At 42.7% G+C, this 26,443-nt stretch overlaps 1 protein-coding gene across 3 annotated transcripts; it reads right to left on the bottom strand.

Moving 5' to 3' along the window:
- clockb (clock circadian regulator b) lies at positions 1–26,443 on the bottom strand. 3 transcript variants are annotated; one of them, XM_079498813.1, is made up of 24 exons: positions 26,392–26,443; positions 24,984–25,107; positions 24,031–24,195; positions 22,559–22,685; positions 22,189–22,251; positions 21,668–21,831; positions 20,491–20,582; positions 18,419–18,508; positions 17,800–17,917; positions 16,642–16,755; positions 16,243–16,361; positions 15,270–15,352; positions 13,978–14,084; positions 13,372–13,519; positions 12,795–12,870; positions 10,974–11,121; positions 9,222–9,334; positions 8,494–8,835; positions 7,415–7,573; positions 6,527–6,715; positions 5,720–5,898; positions 4,089–4,218; positions 3,330–3,455; positions 1–1,211 (listed from the first exon to the last, which is right to left on the bottom strand). In XM_079498813.1, the coding sequence occupies exons 4-24, from the start codon at positions 22,573–22,575 to the stop codon at positions 942–944; spliced, it is 2,847 nt and encodes a 948-aa protein (XP_079354939.1). In that variant the 5' UTR covers positions 22,576–22,685; positions 24,031–24,195; positions 24,984–25,107; positions 26,392–26,443; the 3' UTR covers positions 1–941. The 3 variants fall into 3 exon arrangements, with proteins under 3 accessions (XP_079354939.1, XP_079354941.1, XP_079354940.1); XM_079498815.1 differs by having other exon boundaries at positions 21,668–21,816; XM_079498814.1 differs by having other exon boundaries at positions 22,559–22,641.

Here is a 26,443-nt window from a genome sequence, read left to right as displayed (position 1 = left end):
CATTTTTCAAAACAAACGGACATAATGCTTATGATTGATTTACACTCGCTTTGTGCGTCGCGTCGTCGTGCACCGAAAATAGCCGATATCGTCTATTTTCGGTTTGCGACACTGGCGCACGACACAAAGTATAAATCGGCCATAAAGTCTTCCAGACGTTTAGAGAAAAGGGGATGTACGAGGTCTTGGAACATGGCGCTATGCATTAGCACGGAGCTGCGCGAGTCTTTGACCAAGAAGAACGAGTAAAAAGTATTTTTTCTTTTCTCAAAAGCGACTAACAAAAAACCTTACAGTTATTCATTTCATGCAGTCATATAAAATACTACATTTGTGTTTCCCCCGTTAAGCTATATTGTATATTTACATGTTCTTATAATACAGTTGATCTGTACACAACCAAGTCCACTCTGAGACGCCTTCAAAAGAGTCTCTCGTTACCATGGTAATGTGGGGGGCGTCCACTGGGAGTTCTGTGTGGATTCCACGGAGAGCGATCCGGAGCACCTGTACTCTTCCGCCGTCCCTAATAAGGGAACCATCCATCCTGTCGCCATGGTGACAGGAGATCCCACCAAGGCTTAAAGCCTCTCCTTTTCTTTTGTCACGTGTCGGTACGTTAAAGGTTCAAACGGAAGAAAGGAAGGACCACCATTTTCAGGATGAAGGAAGCTTTCGTCGGCCAGCAAACAAAACAAATCCATTAAAAACAATAAGTGCTTTTTTTGGGGCAGGGTCTTCAAAATATGTAGTTGTCAAGCCTGATACATCCTTAGGTCGCATGGCGGTGTCACGTGGCATCGCCGCGCTGTGGTCTGGTAGGCCTGCTATTTTCGCCGCGCGACACAGTCGTGCGAGAGCGTATAAATTAGGCTCTTACGTGACACTTCTTTCCCCCAGCACCCCCCCCCCCCCCCCCCCCACCCCCGATGTGGAAGCCCTTACTGCGGCTGGCTGCTGACGCTGTCAGTCCTGTGTGAGGAGGAGGCGGGGGCCTTCTGGGCTTTCTGGGGCTGGGGTTTGAGCTGCTGCTGGTGCCGCGGATGGTGTGACGCTTGTTGCTGCTGCTGTTGCCGCTGCACTTGCTGCTGCTGCTGCTGTGGCGGCGGCTGTTGGTGCGTGGCCGCAGTGAACGTGCCCTGCTGCTGGAGTGGAAACGCTGCCTGCAGGATCAGCTGTGTGGACTGGTTACCGTGGAGGAGACGGGTACCCTGACGAATAGAATGAGCACGATAGCCAAGTTAAAGGGATAGTTCAGATTTTTTTTAACTTAAGCTGAATGAAATACTTGCCATTAATATAGTGGTTGCAACTGTATTCATTGATTGCTCGAGTCCCGTGGTGGGAGTTTTGCTCTGGTTTTGGTCAATATTAAGTATTTCCGGTCATTATGTGGGGGGTACAGGGGCCACGCAGTAAAAGTAAATTAATTCACAAAACTAACGTCATTTGTATTGTTGACCTATTTCTAATATATTAGCGCAACTTTCGTTCAACTTTTACCCCTCTATCACATGGAACTAATTTCCGTGTGATAGAGAGGTCAAACATGTTAAACTACTTTCCACCACTGCCCAGAAGTCACATAATAACTTCACAAAATGTTCTTCCAGATCTAAAATGTTCTTCCAGATATAAAATGTTCTTCCAGATCAAAAATGTTCTTCCACATCTATCTTACTGTTTTATGTTAAGTCCATGAGACATACTGCCCTCTAGTGTTCATGGGATTCAAGCAAAAACTAGACTGAAACGTTTTGTTAGGCCTTCTGTCCCACTCCCAATCTTGTGAAACAAGCATGAAAGGAGTCCCCCACACTAGCGCTCTATTATTTCCTAGGTGAATTCAAATTCAAATTTCAAATGGGTCAGGACACATTTGTACTAGGTCACACATTTTTGGGGGTCACGACTCCTAAAAATCCCATTTTCTTACCTACATTTAATTTTTGAGTGGTGCAAACCACTCCAACAACTGGCTTTGTACCCGTGTACCCGTGTTTGTTCGTACCAAAAAAACGAGCATGGTTGCTATGGTTAGCAACCAAAAAAACGAGCATGGTTGCTATGGTTAGTATGTGACGTCACTGACATCACAGACATCACAGTACTTATGACACAGATGCTTTCCTGGTTCTAATGTACAGTAACTATAACAATAAATGTGTAGTTGCACCACTCAGTTCACACGGGTGTGATTTTTTTTTAATACATATTAAAGTAAACAAACAAACTAATATAATAAATTATATAAATATAATTAAGATGTAACAAGCTCGCAATGCGGAGCGAAGCGACACGTTGTGCACTTGTGCGGTATCTGCTATTTTCACTAGTTTGGGTCCCGGCCTCCCGGGCAAACGTCTAATCTCTCTTTTGGGTCTCGACCTGAAAGGTTTGGGAACCACTGTCCTAAACAAAAGCAAAATGATGTAGAATCATTCTAAACGTATTGTGTAAATGTATTTGAGCCTGTTCTACATAGAGCCAAACAGTTGAAGAAATTGCATATTGAGGCTTAACCTTTGCTTTGATGAAATAGCCGAGATCATTAGGGTGTCATAGAAAAGGCTTCTGAACATTCTGTAGCTAGTGTGACCCAATATTGGACCCATTCTTAATCTCCACAAGCCACACATCTCTTGAACAGTCTGACACTAAAATTATCTTCTATAAATCTTCCTAAATTAAGCAGTTTGATTTAATCATGTGGTTTTCAAGTGGTCCTTGAGGGTGTTCCAGGTGGTTCCCAGCTATCAGTTCCCACTGATAATGGGCCTTGACATTAACACTTAGCCCACTAGCATTTATTGAAAAATTAGGATCTAATTCACGCCAGCATTTTTCCCAGTCGAGCTCTTATTTTGAAAAGCCACATTTCTAGACCACCGGAAGTAGTATTATCCTAGGAAGTTGAACAGGTCCCGTTCAACTGTTGTTTACACTATGGGTCTATGCACTGGAGGGCTCCACATCGCCGGCTCTGTACCATCAAAGAAACGCTGTTTTGACCAAAAATGCCATCTGGGACAAGGAATAGGAGATACAGGCGATTGAAAGAAACGGATAGAATGGATTCTTATGGTGCCGATGATCTAAGATGGGCTCCAGTGTCTTGTGACAACAACAGCTAGCTACCAGATGCTAACGTAAGTAGCATTATGGCTCGATCGATCGAATGCACTATAAAGCGCAATTGCCATTAATCAACGGCAATGGCGGTAAGCGTAGTATCAAAAAAATAGGCTTCAATTGACCTACATCTACAGCAATGGCGCTGAAAGAATTAAAAAGGGTTGAAAACCACTGATGTAATGATCCATGGTTACCTGTAGGAACTGCTGCTGTTGCCCCTGCTGGCAACCCTGTGTCACTACAGTCGTCTGGCCCTGCACGTCCCCCTGGCCTTGGGGACCCTGCGTGGGCTGCAGGGTCAGCGTCTGCGTCTGCCCCGCCTGCACAAGGAACGGACAGAAAGACATTCAAAACAATTCGACTCAACACAGCAGCCACTGCGCAGAGTGGTGTGCGTGCATGCATCATCATCCGCCACAACTGATTCCTTTTGATTTTGTATTGTTTGTCTTTGTTTTATAATTGACTAAATCAATTTAGTCTGATTAACCTATTAAAGGAGTAGTTCACCCAAAAAATGACTTATTTGCTATCAATTACACACACCATGAAGTCACATTTGACAAAGTAAAAGGCCTTTTTGGGGCTTTTCTGGACAACCGTGGGTCCGCCCAACTCGACACAGGGCACTGCACCCCCTGTGGTGGGGTGGAACGCGTGTGTCGAATTTGAAGTCGGTGGGGCGAGCGGTTCTCGAGTTACGTGGATTACAGACGCACACACACACACACACACACACACACACACACACACACACACACACACACACACACACACACACACACACACACACACACACACACACACACACACACACACACACACACACACACACACACACACACACACACACACACACACACACACACACACGGTGCATTTATAGTTAGATTGCACCCCTAGCCCAATGCAGCTTCCTAAGCACCCTTTGTGAGTCAGGTGTGTCTTCTTACCTGCTGGCCTCCAAACGGGTTGTATGCAGTGACCACCTGTCCCATGAACATGGACGTGGGCACCATGACCGTACCACAGGCCATTGGAGTGGTTACCAGCTTGGTCACCAGCTGCTGTCCCGATGGGAACCTAGCAGAACGCACAGAGAATGGAGAGGGTAACACAACAAAAGAACAAAAGTAAATAGGAAGAACAAAAGAACAGTACATTTTGTTCTCTTTTCAATGAGGACGTGAAGAAAGCCTACAACTCGGGGAGACATTTTTAAAGGTCTGGGAAAGTGGATTCAAATAGATCATAATTAATTATGTGACAAAAGAGTGCCTTGTTCGAATTTCTGTCAAGACAGTTGTTACAGGGTTTCTGCAGGTATAGGGAAGTTACTTTTAAGTCACATTTACAGTATCAATAACAAAAAAGCACAAATACAACGTGAGAATTGAATTCAAGCCTTTTTGAGTATTTTGAAGGATGTGCAGAAACCCTGTATGTACAGTAGATGTCCATGACCTGTTCAGCAGATGACAAGGTTCATATCTGTGATGTCATAATGGCCAACAGCAATACACACAGCATTTGTCAAAACAGCTGTGTGAAAATAAGAAATGCTTCTCACATGTCGATGTTTGAAATCTACATTTCCCCATAGGGTCACCATGGGTTGGAAGTACAAATCGCTCAAAGATGCAATTTTACAGCTTGAGTATAACTGTAAACTGCTAGTGTCTATATTTGGAGGCCTAATGCACTGTATTCTTACTGGATACATGCTCCCACCATTTACGCATCTCTTATCCATGTTCAAGTCAAGTATGAAGCACTTTTAAACAGCATAATGCATAGAGCCCTTATCGGACCGCATCACGCTAACATCACGCAGTGAAGCGTGCACAGGCAGGTTGCAAAAGCAGCCGACCACTCAGAAGAGCAGGTTGGCTACTCGTGTGTGGAGAGGAATTCCATCAAACTTTCGGCTGCAGTTTGACTGCCATTGCGGAGGAGTTAGAAGGCCTGTATAATGTGTATACTGTGACCGCGCCTTGTTTAATATATCGGCACTGTTGGATGGAAAATTGTGACTTTTCAGGAAATGGCAAGAATTCCAATGAATCCAATCTAGTTATTACTTAGACCCACAGACAGGCTTAACAACTTTCATTTCATTTAATTTAATTTTGTATCATGATCTCAGAGTAGTATTGTTTGAAAAAGTCCACACCCCTGATCTGAACCTGGTGTAGTGCGAGAGTGGTGTGAGTTTATTTTACACCATGTTTTCGCTTTTTCAGAGTATCTTCATAGGGCATGTGATAGGAGGCGAAGGGTGACGTTTAACTAAATTGTATTATAGATGAACCTTATGAACTCTATTGGTTGGTTATATACTTCATGTACTGGTCTGTGTGGGTCTACTGTACTGTTTGAAATCTGGTTGAGTTGCTGGCTGGCTACACACCTGAATGTTTATGTTCTGTGTTTGTTGTTTTTGTTACTGTTTTTTTTTTAATTGCCGTGTCTGATAATCCCATGTGGGATGGGTCAAGAAATTGTCCGGACACGAAAATAAAACATAAACACATTAGCTAGCTTCCACCGCTGCAAATGAAAACATTGGAATGTCACTCTGTACCGTATCTGTCGGTCCTGTGTGAAGGTAGCCACGGCGGTGCCTTGCTGCGTCTGTGGGAGGCTGCTGCTGATCTGGAGCAGGTTGGGCTGTCCAGGCTGGGAGATCATCATAGTGTTGTACAGGGGTGCAGGAACCGTGTTCTGAGCCTGGGGCTGCTGCTGCTGGGGCTGACGCTGAGCCTGCAGTGGTCATATGGTAGGAGGCAGAGAAACACATACAGTATAGGATGAACTATACTTCAACTCAACTCATAGAAGATGCCGTTGCCGGTGAGGGAGCCGTGTTTTTCTTTTTCCATTTCATTTTCCATTTTCCATTTTATATTATTTGTTTTCATTTTCCAAATAAATTGTAAGGAATTGTATGGAAAAACTAATTGAAAGCATTGGAGCCAGAACCAGGGACGTGTTTTCAATGAGTCTAACATGGTTAAAATGGATTTTGGAGTTACAATGTGTTATATATATCGAACCTGTAAACATGACGTTATGTGACAATAAATTTGATTCTGATTCTGGTTTATGTCCCACCTGTGAACTTCCCATTGCAATCAGAACTGCAGACTCACTCCAAATCCTCTTACGCAGTCTGAAAACTCACCTCTTCAGACTCCATCTTTGCCCATAGCACTTGCCGTAGCACGTGCACTAGCCTCAACGACCTTACAGGCATATGCAAAGGCTAAACTTATGTAATTTAGATAGCATGTTATGTAGACATAGCACTTATAGTGTATACTCAGAGTTTCATTGTACAGACATTATAAATTGTGCTAGGGTGGTGTTCTGCTGATTGAATGAGACCCACCTGTGCTAGGGTGTTGTTCTGTTGTTGTAGGCTCTGCTGAGGAGCAGCTTGCTGCTGGATGGTCATGGTTCCCGTATGGGCGGGGTTTAGAGTCGTCTGCTGAACCTGATTGGTCAGTGTGGCCGTCTGCTGAACCGAGCCCACCTGCGGCAGCTGGACATTCATTGTGCCGCTCGGCTGCAGGAACATCTGTCGCCGCGGAAACAACGTCACGTTAGTGAGTCAATGTTCTGCACTTCTGTGGATTTTCAAGATATCAGTCCGACCATGCATTTGTGTGGACTTTAGAACAGTGCGACAATAACGTAGTTTCCACAGTTTTTTATTAAAGAATTAGCATTCTTTAAACAAAGACAAACAATAGTCCCCCCACCCCTAAAGGCATACACCAAAACATTTAAAATACAAAGAACATACAGGAAACATTATGCGGAGCCGCCCTGAGTGCGAGCCTTATCACACAGTACATTTTTCTTTTGTTTAGTTAAGAGCTTCTGTGCAATAGATGAAAAGGAACTATCGCAGATGACCTCATCCTCATCCCCTTAGGTCGTCAACTGCTGGCCTGCTCGATGTGCTTAAAAAATCACACCCGTGTGAACTGAGTGGTGCAACTCCCCTGGACTGTGTGTGTGTGTATGGTTCCCCCTACCTGGATGCCTTGTCCCTGGACTGTCTGTGTGTGTATGGTTCCCCCTACCTGGATGCCTTGTCCCCGGACTGTGTGTGTGTGTATGGTTCCCCCTACCTGGATGCCTTGTCCCTGGACTGTCTGTGTGTGTATGGTTCTTCTACCTTGATGCCTTGTCCCTGGACTCTCTGTGTGTGTATGGTTCCTCTACCTTGATGCCTTGTCCCTGGACTCTTGTGTGTGTATGGTTCCCCTACCTGGATGCCTTGTCCCTGGACTCTCTGCAGCTGCTCCTGGATGTTGCGTAGCTCGTCCTGCTGCCGCTGGATGTTGGCCTGGATCAGCCTGGTCCTCTGCTCCAGTTGGTCCCTTAAGTGCTGCATGGCGTTCACCTGGGCTGTGAACTCCATCACCGGCTGGGGGTCAAGCACACACACACACACACACACACACACACGCACGCACGCACGCACGCACGCACACACACACACACACACACAGGCACACACCATTTGGCAACGGGCTAAAACACTTATGGTAAGGTAACAGATTCCTGCTATGATCACTTTTTGATAACAGAATTTGCAATGGTAGAAAAACATATAGGCAAATATAAAGTTTAAGGGCTACCTCTAGTGGTGGACAATACAAGAAAACCAATTGTAAACATCATAAAGGTACTTTTAGACGGGAATCGATTAACGCTGATGTTGTCGCCTGGATCAACGACAGGTCTGCTCCAGGTCTGCGCATGAGGGGCGCGACAACGCAAGTGTAAAAGCAAAAGCTCAATACAATCCAGGTCTAGTCAGTCGCGGGTGTGTGCACAAAACAAGACAATTTCACCAGACCACGCTCATGTACACTTGCGTTGTCGTCCATCAACTTATTGAGAATGAATTACTAAGCACATTAATAGCTCCTCATCTGAAAGGACCTTAAGACTTAAGACTTAAGAATCTAAATGACACATTGCTTAGAACTGACTAAAGGTTGTACAATCACACTTATAAGAGGCTTTAAAGTTCCCTTTGGAAAACATATACACTATCTTTGAATGCTACGTAGAGTCTGTACAGTTGCGCCCCCTTCAAAGGAAGTTGTCATGATATAAAATATATTTAAAAATATCTTTCAAATATATTTTTGAATTTCCATTTCTGCAGGCTAAAGCAGTTCGCTAGATATGCTTAGACTCCTTTCCTTTAAAGGTAGGAATTATTTACGTGACTGCGAAAGACGAAACAGAAGTGGAGGTACTTCCGTTCTATGATGGAAGCGTTTGACAACGGTGTGGTCTTGAGAGTCGAGACACTAGGTGGTGTTTAATCCTCACCTGTACATTTGTTTGTAACTGCTGCTGCTGCTGCTGTTGTTGTTGTTGTTGTTGTGGTTGCTGCTGCTGTTGTTGCTGCTGTTGTTGTTGTTGTTGCTGTTGTTGCGGTTGCTGTTGTTGTGGTGGTTGCTGTTGTTGTGGTTGCTGTTGTTGTGTTTGCTGTTGTTGTGGTTGCTGTTGTTGTGTTTGCTGCTGCTGCTGTTGCTGCGGTTGCTGCTGTTGTTGCTGTTGTTGTTGTTGTTTTTGCTGTTGTTGCTGCTGTTGCTGTTGTTTTTGTTGTTGTTGTTGATGATTGCTCATGCTTGGAGTTACACTCTGGCCAGTGGTCTGAGAGCTCATAGACTACAAATATAGGGAGGATACAAAATAATGAATGATGGAGAATGATGTGTACTAGTAGTATGGTGTATGACTGTTCCACTACATAGAGTTTCATATTCCTGCCCCCTTTCAGAACCACGAGGGCACCGGAAGAGAATTTCCCATAACTTTTTCCATAGACCCCCATATAATGGCATTTCTATCTCTGGGACCCCCAATTTATATTGTAAAATCAATGTTAATTTAACTCTGAGAGTGAACAAATGGAACCAAATTGGACCCGGTCCATTTGGTTCCATTTGTACACTCTCAGAGTTACAGACCCATAAGGGTCCATTTGGTTCCAAACTATCATCAAGGACCCCTGGGGGACCCCTTGGGAGCCACTGCGTTTCCTGCCGTCTCACCTGCTGACTGCTGATGGAGGAGGGGCGCTGTGACGTCATCTCCACCGTAGAGGCCAGTGACTGCCTGGGGGGTGTGGCCGCCACCGTGTCCATGTGGAGCTTGGAAGCTGTCGCTGTGGAAATAGAACAGTGGCGTTTTTTTGTGTTTTACCACTGGTATGCTTCAGGGGGGTTCCAGCTACGTGACGGAGAGTTGATAACCAAATGGATCCTTATTAGATCTTTAACTCTTGAGAGCGTAAAAGGAAACCGGGTCCAGGTCCATTTGGTTTCAATGTACGCTCTCGAGACTTCAATTATAGTTAAACATCGACATTACTTAATTTACAAGACGTCTACACAATTAGAGAATGTAGAAGAATCGTTATTTTGATCAACGTTTGCCTGGTATCTCTCCTGTGGTACCAACATCAATACAGCATTGGAATTAAGGACAAAGATCTTAAGTTTTGGGGAAATCTCATCAAAATGGTGGTCTGTGGCTCAAATGCTGAATAAATAACCTTCCACCTCGATATGAAAAAGGTTGAAAACCACTGAAATAGAAGCATCAGTGAGTCAGAGAGTTGTGCTTGTCAGCTTCCCCCGTGACCATAATATATCAGCTTACAACAGAGCTTAGTCACCCCACTCTGCGTGACCACAACATATGATTGCTGGCGGGTGAAAACCTTGTATGTCCAAATCCGTTACTCTTTCCAGAGCCTGCATGTTCCAATATTTAGTTCAATATTAAAAGAACCCACTTACACACTTAACCCCTTTCACAAAAGTTCAGAAAAAGCAGGAAAAGAACGGATCTACAGACTACAAGCTCACAACGTGTCACATTGCGACCTGTTGTGAGCTTGTACCGTAGATCGGCTATTATCGCTACATTTGCGTGACACTGTTATACCACAAAGTATGGCATTAAAATATGACAAAATGATGTAAAACGTTGAAATATGGATACCGGTTTACAAGGTTTCTGCCCGACATAAACAATATCAGCTTGTAACCGTGCTTAATCATCCCCCTCACTGTTGATGTCTCTGTGTGTGTGTGTGTGTGTGTGTGTGTGTGTGTGTGTGTGTTCGTGTGTGTGTGTGTGTGTGTGTGTGTGTGTTCGTGTGTGTGTGTGTGTGTGTTCATGCATATGTGTAGTGATCCATCCATCTGTCTTCTACCGCTTATTTGGAGCTGCTGGGTCATGGGGGCAAACAGTTCCGGCAGAGAGCCTCAGACTTCCCACAACATTAGCCGCTTCATGCTGAGGGAACCCCGGGGCGTTCCAAAGCCAGCATGGAGATAGAATCCCCCTATAATCTGGTCCTTGGTCTGCCCCGGGGCTTCTTCTTCCCAGTGGGACGCACCCAGAGGACCTGAACCTCCCTAGGGAGACGCTCGGGAAGCATCCGTGCGAGATGCCGTGTGCAACTTTCCATGTGAAGGAGCAACGGTTCTACTTCGAGTCTCTCCCGAGTGACTGAACTTCTCACCCTATCCCTAAGGGACACGCCAGCCATCCATCTGAGAAAACTAATTTCTGCCACTTGAATCTGCAATCTTATTCTTTCGGTCATTGCCCAGCAGACCCACATATAGGAACGAAGATCGACCGGTATATTGAGAGCGTGTGTGTGTGTGTGTGTGTGTGTGTGTGTGTGTGTGTGTGTGTGTGTGTGTGTGTGTGTGTGTGTGTGTGTGTGTGTGTGTGTGTGTGTGTGTGTGTGTGTGTGTGTGTGTGTGTGTGTGTGTGTGTGCGCTTACATGTGCTGTGACATGTGTTGTCAGACACACAGGAGGACTTGTGAGAGCTGCGTGAGGAGGTTGAGGGGGTGCGGCTACGGTCGAAACGCTCCAGCGCCTCCTTCAGGCTGGATGTATTGAGCTGGGATTCTGAACCGGAGTCCTGGCTCTAAAAGAAACAAATCCAAAGGAGTGATAAAAAAAACTGATATTGTTAAAACTATAACAAAAAATGGCTTCACATTTTTAGACCGGGTAGAGACTGACAGGAAAGACAAAAGAGATAATAACAGTTAACTGCTTATATGGCACATACTTTCTTTACCGTTCATTGAAAAAGCTTTCCAACCACCAGCTGTAAACTTCCAAGTACAGTTCTGATACCAAACTATATTATTCTCCCGTTGATGTAATCACTGACCATGAATTGAACTCCATTAGGTCAGAGAATGAGGAGTTCCAGGCAGTGAGCCCAATAATTGTGAAGTCAATGGATAATGGATGAAATGAGGAGGGCACGTCTAGACTCTCCACTCCCTTAGTCACAAACTTAACAAGCAGGTAAAGTAGCTCATTTTGGTGTCCTACACTCAGTATAGTTATATAATATAATCAATTTATTTGCTACAATGGGCTATATGCACACAGAATAATTATTCCTACTTCCGGGCCGCTTCTCTATTTCCTTCGTTACCGATGATACTAATTAACGCATTTTGGGCGGGAACCCCTTTTGGTGTTAGCATTATGTTATGCTTTAGCTATTGAAAAATATCAGATCTACAAGCTCATAGCGCGCCACCGAGTGGCGCGCTACGAGCTTGTAGGTCTGCTATTTTTGAAAAATCGAAGAACGACTGACATAGAAACATAGCTTTTTCAGAAAACTGTCAGGATGTAGAAGACATTTTTAGAATCTAATCTCAGGTCAAAATGGGTTAAAGGGGAAAACAAACCCATTTTCAACATTTTACTATGTCATTAATATACCTTAGAGCTGTTGTGTGGAAATAATAATAAAAAAAGTCCCCCATTCTGTGTTTCCTAGAACTGTAATTAATTATTTATCAGACCTCTAGTTCTAGGAAACACAGAATGGGGGAACTTTTTTATATCGGAATCAGCTCTAAGGTACATTAATGACATAGTAAAATGTTGAAAATGAGTGGAATGCCCCTTTAAGGCTCTGTTCCATTTAGTGTGCAGTGGTTCTCAAACTTTTTTATTTCAAGGACCCCCATAACTCTGAGTGTGCAATTCCATTTGCACACTCTCAGTTACACACCCGTACAGGGCCATTTGGAACCCACTCAAGTCAAGGACACTTTGAGACCCACTGGTGTATAGCAGAGTGTTTCCAGTGAGCCAACATGGCACACTAGCAGCACCCTGACTCTAGCTGTTGCCAGACCTAGGAAGACAGGCAGGGCCGTTTTCCGCTGTCTGCCGGCGTCTTTTCCGGGTTTTTACACAGCTGGTGGATGGAAAAGAAGCTCCACCCACGCGGCAGAAGGGAATCTGGCCGTCGCGGCATTCAGCCGCGTGGGTGGAGCTTCTTTTCCATCCACCAGCTGTCTAAGAACCCGGAAAAGACGCCGGGAGACAGCGGAAAACGGCCGCGCCTGTCTGCCCAGGTCTGGAAACACTGTCTGTTTGACCAGAATGGAACAGAGCATTGGAACATTAGTATCAGTGGTAACACCTGTGAAGGAAGTAGGGAAGGGGCCCAAGTTCTTTCCAAAATGGCGTGTGTGCATAGAGCCCATTGTACATTTGTTGTTCAGATTAATCAGTTTGTTCATTGCATGCTCATTGTTCTTAGTGACTATAGTCACTTCTCACCTTGTCCACGTTGACCTCTGGGGTGGATTCCTCAATGCCCATCTCCCTGCGCTGTTCTGCCCTCACCTCCGCATAGCTACAGACAGAAGTGGTGATGATGAGAAGGGGGAGACAAGATATAGAGCGTGTGAGTATGCACACATTTATTTATACACATGTGGGTTTGAACTGCAGAGTCAAATGAGTCAGGCAGAGACCAGAGAATATGTTGTATATATCAGTGGGTGGTTCTCAAACGTTTTAATTTCAAGGACCCCCATAACTCTGAGAATGTACAAATGGACGGGTCCATTTGGTTCTATTTGTACACTTGTACGGTTACAGACCTCGAGACCTCTAAGAGTCCATTTGGAAACCCCCCCAAGGAACCCTAAGGGTCCCTGGACCCCACTTTGAGAACCACTATACAGTCAAATCAATCAGAGAGAGAGAGAGAGAGAGAGAGAGAGAGAGAGAGAGAGAGAGAGAGAGAGAGAGAGAGAGAGAGAGAGAGAGAGAGAGAGAGAGAGAGAGAGAGAGAGAGAGAGAGAGAGAGAGAGAGAGAGAGAGAGAGAGAGAGTACAGGTCAACACGTCACCTGACAACGGTGTGTGTGCAGACAATAAACTCAGGTCTGGAGTTCCACTGGTGATAAGTGATGTAGTAGTGGGTCTGGAGCCAGATCCACTGTTGACCTTTAGTTAGGAAACGGTAGTAGCACGACTTCCCTTTACCATACTGCATCACTGAGCAGGACAAGAACAAGACGCACACATGGAGAACGGAGTGGTTACGACCAAAACAAGCTGAGAAAATGACATGTCATACAGAAATATAGGACAATATACTGCTTTTGCTGTATAGATATTTTAGGGAAGTATAATTGGTATAATCTATTCTATTAACCCATTTTGACCTGAGATCAGATTCTAAAAATGTCTTCTACATCCTGACAGTTTTCTGACAAAGCTATGTTTCTATGTCTGTCGTTCGATTTTTCAAAAATAGCAGATCTACAAGCTCACTCGGGGGCGCGCTATGAGCTTGTAGATCTGCTATTTTTCAATAGCTAAAGCATAACATAATGCTAACACCAAAAGGGGTTCCCGCCCAAAATGGGTTAAATCACGACTAAAAACAATTGTGTTGTTTTAGATATGACATTGTTTCATTAGCTTGATTACGGCTGATTGTGATTACTCACAGTGCTCGTGACACTTGGCCAGGGACTCCAGGTCGTCCACGTGATAATAGTCATACCCCGACGTTCCCAGAACCTCAAAAGGAAGGTAACCTATGATAGGTGGAGCCCTGGAAACAAGAACATGATGAAGATGTCAGTAGGTCAGCCTTTTCATTTATTTAAATCAATCAATAATGTCAACAGTGGTCAAGTTTGTGTTTCTTCTTTAAATAATGGTGCCATGATTTTTATACTTTTCCTGTTTTTAATTTGTCTTGGCTTTAGGACTTGACATTACTTCTCTGTCTAGACCAATCGATGTGGTTATAAATGTGCAAGGATGTCTTCGATGTGTATTTTCGATTTCCATGGCAAGCGGGCGAATAGGAACAGACTTGACACCTGATGTTCAGTATCTGTACCCTCAAACTGAAACCTGTGCAATCAAACTGCTTCACATTTGATTGTCTATCAAATGAAAACGGCTTTTCAGTGAAAATAGTCTGAATAAAACAGGCAACTTGCGCAACAGATCCTGTCTGTGTTGAAAGAATGGGTTGAGGGTTCACTCCATCCGGTGGTCGGCTGTGTAACAACCAGTATGGACAGTGAAAATAGAATGTGGAGCAACCTAGTTTTTTCCCAGTTAATTTCTTAGTAATTACACCAGCCTTGTTGTTATAAAGAATAAGTGTGGGTGATTTTGGTGTGTGTGTGTGTGTGTGTGTGTGTGTGTGTGTGTGTGTGTGCGTGCGTGCGTGCGTGCGTGCGTGCGTGCATGCGTTAGATATGTCCCGATACCTTTTTTGTCCATTCCCGATCTGATTCCCGATCCTGCAACTTGCATATAGGCCGATACTGATATCAATCCACCGACCTCTTATTTTGAGTGTGTGTGTTTGTGCGTGCAAGCGTGCGTGTGTGTGGGAGAGAGGGAGAGATAGAAGGGGAGATGGAGCGCTCTGGTGTTTGTTTACACAGATATCTTGTGTTTATAGCAAACTAAAGACGGTTGCATCCTCAGACTCCTCAATCAAATGTGCACTTGCCCGTTTGGGCAACTCGAAAGCAAACTCCACATGCCCAAAGGTTTTATTTACCTGCCATAGTGTCAAGTCAACCCCTTACCCAATCGGATCGGTGGTTAGACTGGCATATTCGCCGATTCCGATATGACCAAATAAGGGCATATCGGGCAGTGTTCCGATACTGACTAGTATCGGTATCGGGACATCTCTATCGTGTGTGTGTGTGTGTGTGTGTGTGTGTGTGTGTGTGTGTGTGTGAGCGTGAGCGTGCACATGTTTGTTTACCTGTGGTCTAGGAAGAGGAACTTCCACTCTAAACTATGTCTAGAAGTGAACTCCTCATTGGGCTCCTCCACGGTACACATCTCCTAAAACATACAATATTGAGTTATTATGTGAATTGCTCAATCAAAATCACTCACATATCTCTGAAAACATTTTGAGCTATGTCCACTGAGGAATATAATTGATTCTCAACAACTTAAAGCACTATAAACTTTTTTGAAAGTTGTTGAAAATGTGCTCAAAATAGGGTTTGAGTGGTTAACCATAACCATAAAAAGTAAGGGTGGCACTAGAACATGGATGTCAAACTCAAATACAGTGGGCCAAAAAAAAACAAATGCACTAGAAGCAAGGTCATGTGGTCACTCAAATGGGAGCATGAGTGTACACTACATTAGCTTTTGATAGATATTGATTATATATCTTCTTACATTAGATATCCAAATGGACATTTTGGCCTAAGGGTGGCGCTAGAGGAAAGGCCACCAAAATCAGTAATAGCCATAGGCTGTGGAGCATGAGGCAGCACAGACTTTGTTTTATTCTAATATATAATAATAATATAAAAAAAACACTAAAACATTTCCCCCTGGAAATAAGTAAGCACCATCTGGCAGATGTAAAAAATAATAATAATAATAATAATAATAATAATAATAATAATAATAATAATAATAATAATAATAATAATAATAATAATAATAATAATAATAATAATAATAATAATACATTTGATTCATATTGCACTTTACAAAACTCAAAGTGCTACAGTACAGAATTAAAAAAAGTAAGGGTGGCAATGAAAACCTAGGTGTGAAAACCTAAAAAGCTAACAAAATGCTTTGTTAAAAAGGAAAGTCTTTAGTCTGTAGTAGGTCACATATGTACACTACAGTAAATAAACAGTCTAACAAGGTGTGGCCAACATGACCCTACAGAAAACATGACTTACTTCACTTCATGTCAGTCTTACCTTGATAAACTGAGGCTTGGCGAGGCGGACCGTGGCTACGAAACAGACCTGGTCATCAAAAGCAGGCTGTAGTGAGCGCTGTAACACCCCTGCTAGACCATTCCTTGTCACATTGGGAACTATACAACAGAGACCAGATGTTTAGAGCTCACGGTGCTGCTCTCCTCCATTTGTGTCAAGGGAAGTCCAGACACACAATACTTTGAACCAAAGTGAAATTAGCCAATCTACAAGCTCACAACACGTCACAATGCAACGGGATATGAGCATGTAGATCTGCTATTTCACCTTTCTTTTTTATGGTAATGCACAAACATCATGTGTGTCATAGTTCAGCATACAATCTACTATGACTTTCTACTGAAGAGCCCATTGCGCCACAGAAGTTCAGTTACATACCATTGGTGAGAGACTTGAAGTTGCCTATAAATTTCACATATTCATAGACAGGGGACTCCTTGGGATCGATGGCCCCTCGGAGCATGTGACAGCAGAACTCCATCTGGTTTTTAGCTGGAGAGCAAATACATACAAAATGTCAAGTACTGACCGCTATGAACAAAATTGTGAAATTTTATGCTTTGGCACGCAGGAGAGAAAGTAGAAAGGGTTTGGTTGTGTGACCTGGGATGGAACGTCGCAAACAGTGCATTGTAATGTGTCAAAAATGAAAGATAGACTATCGGAAAAAATAAACCAGTCTTTCAAGATTCCTGGAATCTTGTCTTATGGCAAATACAAGGTTTCTGTACAACACTGGCCAAAGCCATTTGCACATCAGGGTTTAAAGATGATGAACAACAACAAGGTTATTAGATTCTGAGTGAATGGCCACTATAATTGTGTGAAGTGATGATCTATTGTGAGCTTGGACCCCCAAGTAAATTATGGCTATATACTTAGAATAGATAGAAAACGTTTTACTTTTGTCTGAAGATGGAAGAATTGGCTCTGAGTCAATCAAGGGTCAAACCTGCCAGACTTTTAAGTAGGTCCTGGCTAAGATTTGTGAGTAATGCATAATAAATTATATTAAGTCCTAAGGGCCAGACAAGTTTCTGGCTAAAATTTGTGTATAATACATCATAAATGTTATTTAAGTGTTAAGGGCCAGACAAAGGCTTTGGTCCACTGTGGGTCTTGATATCGCCACAGATTACAGTGTTCTCTTGTTTTGAATTTTGACTTCATATTAGGCCTGGGCAATTAACCGAAAATACATTTAGAACCTCTAACCGACTTAATCTTGCCCATGAAGGTTAATTGAATAATCGAGAAACACTTTTTTTTAAATCATTTGTTTTCAATTGCTATTATATCAACGAATCAACACAAAAGGATTGTAATAGATTTTTTATAATCAATTACTCTAATTAACCACTTAAGACCTGTATAATACTTCATTGTACAATGGTGGTTTGGTATCGATTTGATAAAGATTCTTATAACACATAAAAAAAAAGCCGATCTACAAGCTCATAGATCTGCTATTTTCGCCTAATGTTTGCCCCCCAGAATAGGGACGGTAGGTTTAAAATAAAAAAGGTGGGTACTAACTTTTGAGGTAATCTGACCCAAGCTCGGAGTCAGTCGGGTGTGTGGATAGAGACTTGTACACATCAGAGTGTTCGCTAAGTGGCAGGAAGTTCAACATGTTCTGATCAACCAGATCCGCCTGATGGACACGCAGGAACGCACACGTACACGCACACGCACACGCACACGCACACGCACACACACACACACACACACACACACACACACACACACACACACAAACATATAGATTAGAACGTCTGTCATCGCACAAAAAACATATTGAAATGTTTGACCTAATGGCACACAATAGATCCCGTCTAGACCTGTTCTACTAACACAACACATGACTAATTCATGCCGTGCCAGCGCAAGGCCCATCACTCATCGGTAGTCATGGACAAAGTACTTAATAAACCCAGTACAAAGTATACATACTCCTCCTGGTCAAATATTACTCAACAACAACGTGAAAGTTGAAAGTTTAAAATGTTTTAATTTCTCTTCCTAGAAATGTAGCGGAGTCAAAAGTATATTATCTTTGAAATGTAGTGCAGGTATAAGTCATAAGTAGCGAAAATAAAATACAAATAATCAAGTAAAGTTATTAAAAAGAAAATGATTTAAGTACATTACTCACCGGGAGGTGCTCCAGCAGAGAGGTGACACTCTCTGAGACGTAGAGGATGTTGCCATCAGTCATTATGGCTATGAAGAAGCCATCCAGAGCCTGACAACACAATGACAAGTATCTGTCAGCCCTTCTCTGAGCCGGAGATGTGATCCTGCACTTTTATGATCAAAGCATCAACTTACTCACTCACAAGCCAAGACATACAGTACCAAAACCTACCAAATAACTTAAGTGTATGGCTGCAACTGTGGATTATTTTATTTTAATTATAAACTGTAATAATAGTGGGTAAAGGCAATTCATAGAACGGGTGTGAAAAAAGGATTCCACCGCTTCACTGTAGCAGCATTTTAAACCAGGAAAAGACAACAATTATGCCATATCACAATATTACGATATTCCCACAATATCACAATATGAATATAATTATAGATATATTGCCCAGCCAGCCCTATAGGTGCAGGTGAATTCATGAAGAATAGAATTGTAGCCTCTGGAAGGGTGTTTTTAAGAACGAAGAAGAAGGAAAAAAAAGCATTAGTAAAAAAATATATATGAATGTATTGACGATGAAATCAATTAGTTTGATTAACTGCTATGCTGCTCCCCTAATTAAGTGTAAGTGCTTTTCCCCTATACGTTAGACATTAGAGAAGACACTGATGTCATGGGACATCCAGTTACAGTCTAATGCTGCATTGAACTCTTTGCTCTAGCTTGCTGTCCTGACTATAGGTCAGTGACTCAAGCAGGTCATCACGGAGGCAAACCATTTTGTCTTTCTTCACAACAGGCCGGTAGTTTCGCGTAGCCAGACAATGCTATATAGTCTGGAACTACACCTCCCGAAATCCGAGTAAGGAAGCTGCCATTTCCGTTCACGAAAATATATTTTAATTATATCTTTACATTTTATTCTTTCATTTCCATTTTATGCATTTCAAGCTATATATGCTTAGATGATTTCTATTTATATCAGGTAAAGACGAAACGGAAGTGGGGAGGAGGCTCCACTTCCGCTTTATATGTAGTTACCGTATATATTTAGTCACAACCTCTTGGCAATACGTTTCATTGGTTCAATATTCATGAAAACCCACGGACAGACTTAACCACGTTCAACATGACATCCCTGTTTTGGGCGTGTCATTATAGGCAAATAATAAAATATACATATTTCAAAAGTAGGGAAAATAATGGCCAACCTACAGTACAAGCTTGCGGTGCATTGCGATGGCGAGCTTGTAGATCTGTGATTTCTGCTACTTTCTCACGTCATACAATGGAGTATGGGGCAGGGGTGGGCAACTTTGACGATGGCAAGGGCCACTATATTTCCACACTCACTCCAGAGGGCCACATTGCATATTAATATCGTAGCAAAAATAGCCTTGTAGATCAGCTCTTTGTGTTATTATTTGAATTGAAATCCTGAATAATTGTTTTTGCTATTTTTCATTGGAATCCTGAAAAGTAACATTTTTATTTCATTTCAAATGCCTTTAATAATAGTTATGTTAACTAAATACAAATACATTGGATAACATTTTAATCCTACTCAATAAGCTACTAATTAGAAGTGATTAAAGCGTCATGTTTGCAAAACAAGCATCATTAACAACCCATTCTGGACGGGAACCCCTGTTGGTGTTTTAAGCATTATGTTATACTTTTAGCTATTGAAAAGCTCAAAAAGAAGAGCTTGTAGGTCTGCTATTTTTTTTTTATTGTGAAAATGTGGCACAAATCTTTGAATATATATTCTGTCAGAGCGAATGTTTTTAACTCAAATCTTTGCTTCTGGGGGGTCTCTGGAACAACATATTTTCATATGGGGGTTGGCGGCCAATTTCATATAATTTTTGGGGCCCTTGACATGAAAATGTTTAAGAACGACTGACATAGAAACATAGGGTTTTCTGAAAACTGTCAGGATTTAGAAGTCATTTGTAGAATCATCCTCAGGTCGAAATGGGTTAAAAGTTGAAATATGGAGAATGATACAAGGCTTCTACCCGACAGTGACGATATATTAGCACCAGGAAAGAAGATAAGAAATAAAACGTGAGATTTCTGACCTCCAGCATGAGCTGGGTGAACTCTTCGTTGCTAAGAAACGGGGGCTTCCAGTCCTGCCTGATCTCGCTGGACTCTGACTGGGCAGCAATCTCTGTGGGACGACAGGGAGGACAGTGTTATAAATGATATGAGGAAATCCCTCTTCCAAAACAGTTAACCTCATCATAAAAAACACAGTCATAAACACATTAAGTGCCACTTCCCTTTTACAAGGTCTCATAACAAGAGAAAACAATCTCACATGGAGGTGTGAGGTGTCACAGTGGGGCTGGGCTTTATGGAGAAAAAAAGTATATATGAAAAAACGTTGACCATTACCTCAATATTAATATTATTATAGGGATGGCTATTGGTGTTTTCACAAAATATTTACACAATGATTTGACTATTTGTTTAATTAACAATCATCAGTAATGCCTATGTAATAACTCAGTGGGTAATGGCAATTCATAGAATGGGTGTAAAAAGAAAGATTAGACAACTTCACTGTAGCAGAATTTTAAACCAGGAAAAGACAACATTTATGCCATATCACAATATTACGATATTCCCACAATATCTAGTACATTTTTACTCATATCACAATCTATCTATAAGTGCACCAAGTCTCTGTGTACACGTGTGTGTGTGTGTGTGTGTGTGTGTGTGTGTGTGTGTGTGTGTGTGTGTGTGTGTGTGTGTGTGTGTGTGTGTGTGTGTGTGTGTCTGTAATCCATGTAACGCGTGAACCGTTTGTCCCACTTGCATCGTTCCAAGCAGGGACGTAGCTGACCATTTGGTTGCCCTACTCGTAGGATATTTGTGCTGCCCCCCCCCCCTCCCGACGAGAGCGCTGCATTCCCTCATTCAGATCGGCTATTTCCGCCGGTTGCGAGGACGCTCGTTATTACGAGCCACGGAGAAATTTGTTATTATGAGGGTCGGCTTGGCACTTTTTGCCACATTCTTTTGCCCCCCTCGGCGTGTTGCCCGAGTCGCAGTGCGTATTGTGCGTATACGTATTGCGTATTGCACGTATACGGCACTGGTTCCAAGTAGAATAATTATAGATATATTGCCCAGCCCTATCTCATGACGAATAGAATTGTAGCCTCTGGAAGCTACTTGCTCTTCAGTCTGTGCCGTGTAACCTAAACACAGGAAGTTAGGTAAGAAAGGGGGTTGTGGTGTCCTCACCTTTATGTTTACACAGGAAGTCGATGCTTTTTTGCAGGATGGTAGACTTGTCCATCTTCCTGGTGTTGCCTGGCAACATAGTGCCAAGTTCCTTGATGAGGACATTGAACTGGTCTCTCCGTTTCTTTTCGGACTTGTTACGGGACACACTGCGATCAAAATTGCTGTTATTTCATGTTGCATGTTAGACCAAAATAAGTAGTAAATAATCTGACTATATTGCTTTTCCCTTGACTCTTTATCACTTTCTTTAATCATTAAAATCCATGATTGAAATATTATATTATTGTATGTGCACGCTGGTATAACTAACTGTCTCATACAACACTGCTTACTGCTTACTGCTTTTTATTATTGGTACCTACTGGGTGCTATTACTAACACATTATGATTACTTTTGTACTGCATTGAAGTGATGCCAACAGATCAATTTCGTTGTACATGTGTGTAAACAGTGTTCAATGATAAAATAAAATCCATCCATCCATCCACGAGTGCATGCATCGGCCCGTCTATCTCACCGTTTTGCTTTGTCCTTTTCATCTTCTTCCATCAAGCCATCAAATATGCTACAAGAATCATCCCTGTGAAAGACACACAAACATTTTACAGCGACCTGCGTCTGTGCGTGCCAGCTCGGAAGCAAGGTATGCATTGTTACTATAGCTAACGATGGACGTTTCCAAACGAGAGGATTCCTACATGCCTGTGGCGGGTTTATTTTTAGGTCACACAAAAAAACGAGAGAGAGAGACTGGCAAAGAGGGGAAAAGGAATGCTTTGTTTGTGCCTGGAAGGTTACGAGGACATAATTGAGAGTCCAATTGTGTTCTTGTTGTGTGTGTGTATGTGGATGCACGTGTTGAAGCATATATATATATATATATATACCCTATGCTAGATGTCATGGTGGCTGTTGATCAGGGCTGTAGTGATTGGCTTTTTAGGCGTGAGGTCGGCATTTGGATGAGCACCTGCAGGGGAAGCAATATGAACATAGCGTGAAACGGGATCATTCCTGGAAACAAAGGAACAAATGCATGAATGCACACATATATACTGTACATGTTTCTATTTGTTTCTGTTTGACTACTGTATTCTGAAAAGAATATGGAGTTATGGACACATTTCTTTTCCTTTTGTCTGTCTTATTTGTTCTGTCCTTTTCTTTTTCCTCTTTTTCTGTTTTTCATGAAAAAGAATATACGCTGTAGAAATTGCATAACATTTTATAACTTGTTCTTAACACTTACAGTGCTAGCATTTATTGAAAAATTAGGATCTAATTCACGCCAGCATTTTTTCCAGTCGAGCTCTTATTTTGAAAAGCCACATTTCCAGTCTACCGGAAGTAGTATTAACCTAGGCAGCTGAACGGAGCCTGGACAGGCCTTGTTTACAATATGAATCCAAACCGGGGCACTGGAGAGCTCCACATCGTCGGCTCTGTGCCGTCAAAGAAACGTTGTTTTGACCAAAATGCCATCTGGGACAAGGAATAGGAGATACAGGCGATTGAAAGAAACAGAATGGATTATTATGGCGACGACGATCTAAGATGGGCGATCCAGTGCTGTGCTAACAACATAGCTAGCTAACCGGCTAACGTAAGTAGCATTATGGCTCAATCGATCGAATGCACTATAAAAGCGCAATTGCCATTATTCAACGGCGGTAAGCGTTGTATCAAAAAATAGGCTTCAATTGACCTACATCTACGGCAATGGCGCTGAAATAATTAATAAAAAACGTATTTGACCAAATAAATAAATAAATAAAACACATAGGCTAATTAATACGCCATTCTCTAATAGCAAAATAAGCACAGAACAAGAAATGTGTGCATACATTTTTAAACGGGACAACATTTTGTACTATATAGCAAATATGTTGCAGGGGATTTGAGGAAAAGCACCACACTATATGTGAATTCCATGTATCAAATTTACCTAAATAAAAAGCGCATATAGATCACATTGTAGATCATGTACTCACAGTAAAACATCTAACATTTCATGAGCTAATTCGAGGCAGGACAGCTGTGTACATGTGTGTGTGTAATAGGCCCCCACCAAATAAATAAATAAATAAAACACATAGGCTAATTAATATGCCATTCTCTAATAGCAAAATAAGCACAGAACAAGAAATGTGTGCACACATTTTTAAACGGGACAACATTTTGTACTATGGCAAATATGTCGCAGGGGATTTGGGGAAAAGCACCACACTATATGTCAAATCCATATAGATCACATTGTAGATCATGTACACACAGTAAAACATCTAACCATGGGACATTTCATGAGCTAATTCGAGGCAGGACAGCTGTGTGCACGTGTGTGAAATATATAGGCTCTCACCCCGCTGCAACTCGTGCACTGTCAGTTAACTGGTGTTGTCTCGGGGCTCGTGAGTGAGGGGTTTGGGTGTCAGTGCAGATTCGAAGGTCAAAGCTAACATCGTGGTCATCGGGGTCGTGAAAGGCCACTGCACCACCGCGGGAGGAACATGGTTGTCGAGCCAACCTACACACAGGAGGAACCATAGCAGACACGGGGATCAGATAGGGCAGTTTTTAGGGGGGTGATTTTCCACTCATGTTCAGCTATAATAGGTCAATTACATAATGTGTCCAATACTGTATAAACGGAAACTAGCCTATAGATTATTTGAAAACAGGAAAATACCATCTTGGGCTATATTGACCCCGACCTCCCCTCCTTAAAAGTCTTACACTACTCAGTTACTCAAACAAAAAAGAAGTATAATGCATTGAATAACACTAGGCACTAGTTTAGGTCATCAAGGTCTCGGAAGGAATGAAGAAAGTGCAGTAAAGTTATTCTGAAACTAATAAAAAAAGAAATGTCAGGCATGCATTCACCACTCCGGCATTTACGTCATCAGGATAACCACAACATTGGTCAAATGCAGGACGGGAACCCCTTTTGGTGTTTAGAGCATTATGTTATACTTTAGCTATTGAAAAATAGAAGATCTACAAGCTCATAGCGTGGCACGCTACAGCTTGTAGATCTGCTATATTTTTGAAAAATTGTGAAAATGTGTGCAAATCTCTGTGTGTGCAAAGCGAACGTTTTTAACTCAAATCTTTGCTTCTGGGGGGGTCCCTGGAACAACATATTTTCAGATGGGGGTCGTGTCCATCTACAGATATTTTTTGGGGTCCTTGACATGAAATAGTTTGAGTAGGCTACCACTGTAGATAAAAACATAGGTTTTTCAGAAAACTGTCTGATTTAGAAGCCATTTTTTTTAGAATCGTCCTCATGTGTAAATGGGTTAAACTTACTTGTGTTGTCTAGAAGAAACAGTCTTTGTATAGTGCGTGTGAGCCTTGGTCTTGTGACGTTCTATCCGTACACTGAACTGACCACCTTCACGGATGCTTTCACTTCACCTGATCGCCACGACACCTGCAACAATACGTAGAACACACAAGAAGATGCACACTCGGTTACACGCACGCGCGTCCACCAGGCATTCTGATTCTGATATGTCTCTGGAAAGTACCAATAAACCATAGCCAGCGATGTATATAGGAATTAAAATGCAAATACGTTCGTTAAGCGGGTTGCCAGGGCAGTTCCACATATGACATGACATGAGACGCTAATACAGTGAGTCTACACAGCAGGCGCTATGTACATTACTGAGGAACACCATCATTTCACATTTCATTAAGCCTTTGCCAACTTTGATCCACACATGGAAATGCAGAGCTGCCAAAAAACAACAACAACAACAACATCAGATTTGTAAACCAGTAAACCAGATCAGTCAAGCAAGCCACAGGTGTTCATTATTGCAACCATACGAAAAGCAAACCATATAGCAGCCTATGGAGCTAGCTACTGTAGCTAAGCGTTATGCTACCGAACAACACTGTCCAGGTACATATAGACGTACACAGAGAGAGAACACCACTGTACTGTCCCCGTCCCCCCTCCCTTTGTTCCGGAATCCTCCCCCGTTAATGAATGAAAAGTGTTCCGATCCACGTACAGCGCACATATAACACATTTACTGACAACCCTTTAATAAAAGGTACATACATCATTCACCATTTGTTTTGCATGCTGGCGCGGAGAGCCCTGCTCGCTCAAGCTAGCTGTCACGCAAGAACCCACTGACATTGTGCACGAATAATATAATCTCCAAAATGTAGCCACCGACCAGGAATCTGTTACAAAACATCCGCGGCCGGAGAAGACGGCGCGTCCCCTTCTTCTTTTACATAAGAACGAATAATCAAAACGATACAATGTGTCATCTCGGAGCGGCGATCATCGACACATTTTCGCGGCAGATCATGATGTATAAACACACACACTCGGGAGAGAGAGAGACTCCCCGCACACACATACACTGCACTGGCACATATTCACACGCTCGCTCGCCCACTCATCCGTCCGCGCACACACACATACACACGTACACACTCGCGCACAAAGTACACGCATACACACACCGCTCCGAATGTGGGTCACTGGGCCTTGCTCTCCCTCAAGCGTGCGGAAACAGTTCCAAAGCCTGAGCCTCCCTCTCTCTCTCTCTCCCTCCCTCTCTCTCCCTCTCTCTCTCTCTCTGCAGTCCGATCGCTTCCGCACGCTAAAAAACAACAACACTGTACTTTATAACGCTCCCCGGTCCGTGTACGTGGCTTATTAACGTCGTATTATGAATGAAAAAGCCCTTACCTCCCCGATTTCCCGTCCATTTGGCTCCGTGTTTTGCTTTTTTAAAGGTTGC

This window comes from Electrona antarctica, assembly GCF_951216825.1.
Source record: "Electrona antarctica genome assembly, chromosome: 4".
Lineage (NCBI taxonomy): Eukaryota > Metazoa > Chordata > Actinopteri > Myctophiformes > Myctophidae > Electrona > Electrona antarctica.
The sequence above is the reverse complement of the archived record's forward strand: the minus strand, read 5'-3'. Positions and strand labels throughout refer to the sequence as shown.